This window comes from Anabrus simplex, chromosome 4, assembly GCF_040414725.1.
Source record: "Anabrus simplex isolate iqAnaSimp1 chromosome 4, ASM4041472v1, whole genome shotgun sequence".
Classification (NCBI taxonomy): domain Eukaryota; kingdom Metazoa; phylum Arthropoda; class Insecta; order Orthoptera; family Tettigoniidae; genus Anabrus; species Anabrus simplex.
In genome coordinates, this window is record NC_090268.1 from 142,281,128 (window position 1) to 142,289,066 (window position 7,939).

Consider the following 7,939-nt stretch of genomic DNA (forward strand, 5'->3'; position numbering starts at 1 on the left):
ATTCAGTAGATTGTTCGCGTCACTAGTCTGATTCAAAAGGTCAGTGTTAAAGTTGCCCATGATTATAATGATATAGATGTATCATGATTATAATGTCATTGTATGCCGAGATAAGATTTGCTAATGCCTCTTCAAAATCATTAGTCTATCTTATTTTAGGTGGCTTTTATACAATCTCTATTAATATCTTTTTATGGCAGTCTAACTCTACAAACATAAATTCCGGTTGCAGTGTAAGTCTTGGGTCAGAAGTAGAAATGATCTTATATTATAGGTCATTTCTGTAATAAGGTAGAAGCCCACCGCCTATTTTGTCAATACGGTCATGGCGTAATATTGAGTATCCGTCCAGGTTAGCTGCCGATGACAGCAAGTCTGTACGCATCCAGCTTTCACTAATTCCAATAGTACGTACATTGTTCACTTCAAAAATAGCCTGAACTTCTTCCATATGAGCTAATAATGACTGGTCATTTAGGTGGCAACGATGTAACGACCGCGGGTGGCTACTGAGCTGCTCTTGCAACACAAGTCCTGTTGAAGGTAATAGGGACGAACGAAAAGGGGAGGATGAGGGCTGTGGAGAAGAATGCAGGTCAATGGTATTACCATTGTACTGGTCAACAAACATACTGTAATGGTTATAGCGTCCGCCATGCCAACTGGCTATGGGCCCACCCCTTACACTTCAACCGCGCCAATCACAAGCAGCGATTAAGTGCTGGGCGGGCCCTTCTCTCTTCTGTCCGTGGTCGCGCTGCATGGGGCGACGGAAATCACTCGACTATTAATCTAGAGTCTTCCATCTCGCGAGGTTACTGGATTCATCGAGCATCCGGAGTATTCTAGAAGGACCAGCGCAGGTATATAAGAGAGGATGCAGTTAGTGATAGTTAGTTAGTGAGTGAGTGAGTGAGTGAGAGTGAGATTGAGTTCGCTGGTGTGAGTTAGCGAAGAGCGCAGTCAGTGATAGCCTGGGCTAAGGTGTCAGCCTGATGGAGTATCTGCCTGTTGGAGCCGAGGACTGTTTCCTGTTTCCCTGATGTCGTGTGTGAGTCCCTTGAGGCTGCTGGAGAAGAACCTTGGGTGTTCTGGAGCAGCGCGAAGGGAACACTGAGTGCCGACGTGTGCAGACTGCGAACAGGGTTCGACGGATTGAGTGAACGGTGGATACTATCCCGACCTGCGAGACTGACGTGTAGGCTGTGGACCGTGACAGTGCTAACGAGTGTGACTAAGTGGCTGAATGAGTGTAGTGTAAATAATCGATGACTCTGTGTGTGTGTGTGTGTGTGTGTCATTGTAGATGGAACATGAGAAACTAAGAGAGAGAGCGCAAACCGTGTATGTGTACTTGCGTAAGTTGTAAGCTCAGCAATCGTATGTGTGCGTGTGTAAATGTGTAATTGTAGTGCTTAGTTAATAAATCTTAGAAATAGGACGCTACCAGGTTCTGTACTCATTTATTTACTTATTTACCCCGCCAACACATTACAATATGAAACTAAGCAGTATGAAAACAAAAATTAAGTAAGATGTAAAATAAGCTTACCCGAGCAACCTGGTGAGTAGATCCACTGACTTTCACAAGCGCACACACAAATATAAACTAATTACTACACACATAATTTCTTTCTCTAAGTTCACAAGTTCATCCTACCCCTGCAATGTTTCTTAACTGTGCCATCGTTGATATTTGAGATTTAGTTCCATCTTTGCTTAAAATACAAATGCGTCCATCTTGAGTCCAGCATTTCTGCATTCCCCATACATCCCTTGCCTGATTAAGGATATATTTTCTCACACTTGTAAGGGACTCGGTTAGCATGAGTCCACTGCCCTTCAAAGCTAGCTTTGTGCGCCACACTCTATCACGATCATGGTATTGAAGGAACTTAATAATGATAGGTCGATTTCCCTGTTAGACCACTTTAGCAGATGTTCAATTACGGCGGCCTAGCCTGTGGCAGCGATCCACATCAAGAATTGAAAGTTCTACCGAAAGTTTATTTTTCAATGCGTCCAGCAATTTAATGTAGACGTCCTCAGACAGCTGTTCCAGGACACCATGCAATAAAAGGCAGTTCTGGCGACTGTACTGTTCGGCCTCGTCGAACACGTCGTCTTGTTTCTGGAGCCGATCTTCCAGAGCCTTCAACTCCCCTTTAATCTTGGAGATGTCTTCGCTGGCCTGTTTCTTGAATGCCTGGAACTCGTCACCAAGTGCTTGGAGCACGTTCGGTGGGTTGCAGCACTGACTGCTGAGTCTAGGGAGCTTGAAAGTCTTTCACGCAATATTCGAAAGCCGATATCTTCTTAGGTACTTCCTTTACAGACATGGTGATTACTTTTTAAAGAAGAAGTCACTTAAATATATAACTTTGTTAATATGGACATTATAAATTTTCCAGCTTTGTTAACACGGATTAGCACTTGCAGCTAATTAACTTGCAATTCAAATAGGGTGAAGCAACAGCAACTTTACTCTACCGTCTCACTCGACACCATCTTGCCTAAAACACATGGTTTTGAAAGAAAAACAGTCAGAAGATAACAAGATATAGCTGGGATAACAAAATCAAAACTCTGATAGATATATTTTGGTCGAGAAAGGTAACAGCCCTCCCAAGTGAATCTTTTGAAGAAGATCACAGAGTGTGATGGCTAAGTTAAAGATGGGAAAGATACAAAAGATGACTGAGATTAGGCAGAGAAAGCTAAGGGTGTGGAAACTGGAGAAGGAAATAAATGAAGAGTTCCAGACACACATAAAAACGAGTATACCTAAGGAAGACATCGGAACGGTCGAAGAAGAATGGGTGTACTTTAAAACAGTCATGGTGGAGTTTGCAGAAAAGACCTGTGGAAGAGTATAGGGAAGGGAAAAAGATCAAGAAACGCCCTGCTGGAATGACAGGGTAAAAGACATAGTTAAACGGAAGAAACAAACTTGGAAAAAATGGTTGAGAAACAGAACAGAATTCAAAACAAAATACAGGCACTGCAAGAAGCAGTGCTCCAAGGTGGTTCAAGAAGAGAAAAAGAAATACTGGCAAAAATTCACTGAATCTCTGCAAGAAGATACAACTGGAAGCAAAAAGATCTTATTCCAGTGTGTAAAAAAGAAGAAAAACCCAGGTGATGGTGCTAACTTCACTAAAATGAACAGGAGGAAGTGATGACACAGAAGCAGGATATATTGCAGAGGTGGGGAAAATACTTTGAATGGCTTTACAATGTCCAAAATACCTCAGTAGAAGGAGAAATAGAAGAACCAGATTTAGTGCAGATGGCTATGTTTTTGCTAGTTGCTTTACGTCGCACCGGCATAGATAGGTCTTATGGCGATGATGGGACAGGGAAGGACTAAGAGTGGGAAGGAAGCGGCCGTGGCCTTAATTAAGGTACAGCCCCAGCATTTGCCTGGTGAAAATGGGAAACCACGGAAAACCATTTTCAGGGCTGCCGACAGTGGGGCTCGAACCCACTATCTCCCGAATACTGGACACTGGCCGCACTTAAGCGATTGCAGCTATCGAGCTCGGTAGTGCAGATGGAAGATAAGGAAAACGAGGTGTCCATGGCAGAGATTGAGTGGGCCACTAAAAGGATGAAACGAGACAAGGCAGCTGGAATTGACAAGGTAACCATACAAATGATAATAGCAGCAGGAGCAATTAGCCTACAGTGGTTGTATAGACTCTTCAGAATGATATGGAGAGAAAAGGCTATTCCAAAAAGAGTGGATGAAAGGGGTCATTAAACCATTTTTCAAGAAAGGAGACAGGAAGCAATGTGAAAATTACAGAGGAATGACACTGATAACTCATACAGCTAAGATCCTTGAAAGAATCTTGGATAAACAAATAAGAGACAGAGTAGAAGGAAAATTGGCAAAACACTAGTATGGATTCAGAAGAGGTAGGTCCACATTTGACCCAATATTTACATTGCATCAAATGATGGAAAGGTATTGGGAATATGGAAAGGACATGGTAGTAACATTTCTAGATATTGAAAAGGCATATGACAGTGTCCCAAGGAATTTGGTAGGGAAAACATTGACAGAGGCACAGATTGGGAATGAAACAATGCAGATGGTAATAGCATTGTATCAAAATTGTGAAAGCTGTCTTAGAACCAAAGAGGGTCAAATTGAATGGTTCACAGTTGAGACAGGCTTAAGACAGGGAAGTGTATTGTCTCCCTTACTCTTCATTATCATCATGGATAGAATTCTATATAATGTCAAGGAGAAGATGATGGGAGAGCAAGTAAAGTCTATGCTCTTTGCTAATAAAATGAAATGGCATATGGCTTTTAGTGCTGGGATTGTCCGAGGACATGTTCGGTTCGCCAGGTGCAGGTCTTTTGATTTGACTCCCGCAGGTGACCTGTGCGTCGTGATGAGGATGAAATTATGATGAAGACGACGTATACAAACCCCCCGTGCAAGCGAAATTAACCAATGATGGTTAAAATTCCCGACCCTGCCGGGAATCGAACCCGGGACCCCTGTGACCAAAGGCCAGCACGCTAACCATTTAGCCATGGAGCCGGACTCTTTACTGATGACATTTTAGTTTGGGAAGATAATGAAGAGGAAGTACAGACACGAGTTGATTGATGGAATGAGGAGATAAGAAATTTTGGAATGAAGATTAGTACTGCGAAAAGCAAGACTTTTATCATGACGAGAGGTAACAGAAAATCTAGGGGAGTGATAAAAATAGGAAATGAACCTCTTGAAGTAGTGAAATTTTTTTAATATTTGGGTAGGATGGTGTCAAAGATGGAAATTTGGATGGAGAAATTGATTTAAGAGTACAGCAGTCTGCAAGTTTCTACCAGTGTGTGAAAGACATTGTATGGAACAAAGATGTGCCAATGAAGTGCTAGAAAGTTTTATACTCATCCTATTATAAACCTATATTGACCTATGCTTCAACAGCCTGGGCGTTGACTAAGCAGAACCAAAGTAAAATACAAGCAGCTGGAATGAGGTTCTTGAGGAGCATACAAGGAAAGACAAGACGAGATAAAATACGAAATGAGGAAATAAGGAGAAGCGTGGGAGTGTGTAAACTTCAAGAAGAGATTGATATAGCAAAGCTATGATGATTTGGACACATGATGAGAATACCAGGAGAGAGAATACCTAATAGAACATTCATGGATACAGAGACTGGAAAGAGGCCTAGGGGACAGCCTAGAATGAGATGGAGTTCTGTTGTAGACTGTATTGCAAATAGAGGAGTCGATAGCAATAAAGTACTAGAAGAGGAGTGGTGGGAAGATAGAGTAAGGTGGAGGGCTTTGGTACACTACCATACCCCGAGAGAATCTGGAAAAGGGAATGGATGAAGAGAAGAAAAATAAGGATGTAAAGGAGAGGGGATAGAAGGCTCTGGTTAGACCCCAACTAAAGTATGGTTCCAGTGTATGAGACCCTCACCAGGATTGCTTGATTCAAGAACTGGAACTGGAAAAAATCCAAACAAAAGCAGCTTGATTTGTTCAAGGTGATTTCCGACAAAAGAGTAGCGTTACAAAAATGTTGCAAAGTTTGGGATGGGAAGGTTTGGAAGAAAGGAGACGAGCTGCTCGAATAAGCAGTACGTTTCGAGCTGTCAGTGGAGAGATCATAGGGTATACGACATAAGTTTAATTATTATTACAGTGGAGAGATGGCGTGTAACGACATTAGTAGACGAATAAGTTTAAGTGGTGTCTTTAAAAGTAGGGAAGATCAAAATATGAAGATAAAGTTGGAATTCAAGAGGACAAACTGGGGAAAATATTCATTTATAGGAAGGGGAGTTAGGGATTGGAATAACTTACCAAGGGAGATGTTCAATAAATTTCCAATTTCTTTGAAGTCATTTAAGTAAAAGCTAGGAAAACAACACCTGCGCAACTGCACTAAATACAGATCAGTAGTGACTGGTAACAGATAATCATGTATATAACTTGTAAAATGTGTTAATATGTGCAGTTTACACTGTTACTACCTTGGGGTTGATGATGATGGAGATGTCAAGTCTTTATAACTTTGACTTTCCTCAACTGATTTTATGGTAAGTTGTGGAACATAGATCAGCTAAGTAGTGCATTTTGTGGGGAATTTCCTTACTATACTTAACATTGCACGCTGAAATCCTGGCAGTTCGATACGAGAATCATGACAGTTGATTTACCGGCACTTTTTAGAATGGCTTCAGAGCAAAATTCTAGTATCCTATGTCTTCAGACTGATATGTTTACATATCATGCATGTCTGGTCTCTTCCAAGCTACTTGGAGTCGGCACTATTTGTGGATTACGCCCAGTTTTACAACCAGACTGAGTAGGGATCAAACCTGTCAACTTGAGGCCAAAAGGCTCTATCACCTGAGACCACAGCACAACATAATTTTTTAAATGTTGTATTGGGATGCAAAATGAGGTACAATTCTAACTGTTGAGAGCAAGGAGTAAAGCAAATGTAGAAGGGGAGCTGAGACAAGATAGCTGCAGTCTGTATCAGGACCACAACCTTGGATCTCCGATAAGTGGAAGGTGGGTTAATGCATCCAAGTACGAAGGCAGGTAATATGCTTACATATTAAAATTCTGTGGAAAGTACGAATCCTTGACTGAATGGTCAACATTGTGGCCTTCGGTTCAGAGGATCCCGAGTTCGACTCCCGGCCGGGTCAGGAATTTTACTACTACTACTACTACTACTACTACTACTACTACTAATAATAATAATAATAATAATAATAATAATAATAATAATGTTATTTGCTTTACGTCCCACTAACTACTTTTTCGGTTTTCGGAGACGCCGAGGTGCCGGAATTTAGTCCCGCAGGCGTTATTTTTACGTGCCAGTAAATCTACCGATACGAGGCTGGCGTAGGCTATTTCAGCACCTTCAAATACCACCGGACTGAGCCAGGATCGAACCTGCAAAGTTTGCATCATTATGCCAGCGCCTCAACCGTCTGAGCCACTCAGACCGGCGGTCAGGGATTTTAATCGCGTGTGATTAATTGTTCTGTCTCGGAGATTGTGTTTGTCCCAACAATCTCCTCTTCATATTCAGAAAACACACCACATTACCAAGTAGCACAGAAACATATTATAATAGTGATTACATCCCTGCACATAGGGTTGGGGTCAGGAAGACCATCCGCCAGTACAACAGGGCCAAATATATATATATATATATATATATATATATATATATATATATATATATATATTCCACAGTTCGCACCCGGGACCCCACATCTGTGGGAACAGCGGTGGAAGAAGAATTAAATTCTGAGGAAAATCCCCGTAAAAATTAAATTAATTCATTGAACATAACCAATAAATACACATAACTGTACAGAAATGCCAGTGTATAAAAACAGAAACCTTTCACTGCATTTATATAATTCGAATTTAAGGAATCACTATAAAACTATACTAAGAATTTCGTCTTACCCGATGCCTTGAATCACTACATAAAGAACGGCTCATTAATATGTGAGGGCAGGGATTTTTTGTAACACCCTTATACAAACATTTAATTGAGTGTGAAATACGTTTGGTCATTTTTTAGAGAAAACTTTAACACAAAATGTCCCTCAATATTTAGTATACACAATATTTTTTATGATACCGATAACCTTAATTTTACCCACGGGATAGTTTTCGGAAGCTGCTAAAAGAAGGCCTTTGACCAAATGTCAGATGTCTTCTTAATTACGGTTATTTTCGAAATATGTTGCTAATAATTATACATTCTAAAATATTTCTTAATTTTCTGAATATATCAAAGGCATATTTAAGTGATTTTTTAATACTACTTATGTATTTTAACATTCACATTGACTGTAATATAACAAAGATTTTACTTTGAAGACATTCTCTACCTCTCCGATCTACATTACAAACATGTTTCACT

The 7,939-nt window shown here is 40.7% G+C and overlaps 1 protein-coding gene across 2 annotated transcripts in view; it reads right to left on the reverse strand.

Moving 5' to 3' along the window:
* Positions 1–7,687, reverse strand: part of LeuRS-m (Leucyl-tRNA synthetase, mitochondrial) — a 144,391-nt gene extending 136,704 nt beyond the window's left edge. Inside the window, exon 1 of one of the 2 annotated variants that reach the window (XM_067145231.2) lies at positions 7,677–7,687. Coding sequence is in view for 1 of the 2 variants with exons in the window: in XM_067145230.2 (XP_067001331.2) it covers positions 7,477–7,587 (111 nt within the window). In the remaining variant the exon portion in view is untranslated. Of the gene's footprint in view, positions 1–7,476 lie in introns of both variants that reach the window. The other variant, XM_067145230.2, reaches the window with a different exon arrangement.
* Between the last annotated feature and the right edge of the window lie 252 nt (positions 7,688–7,939).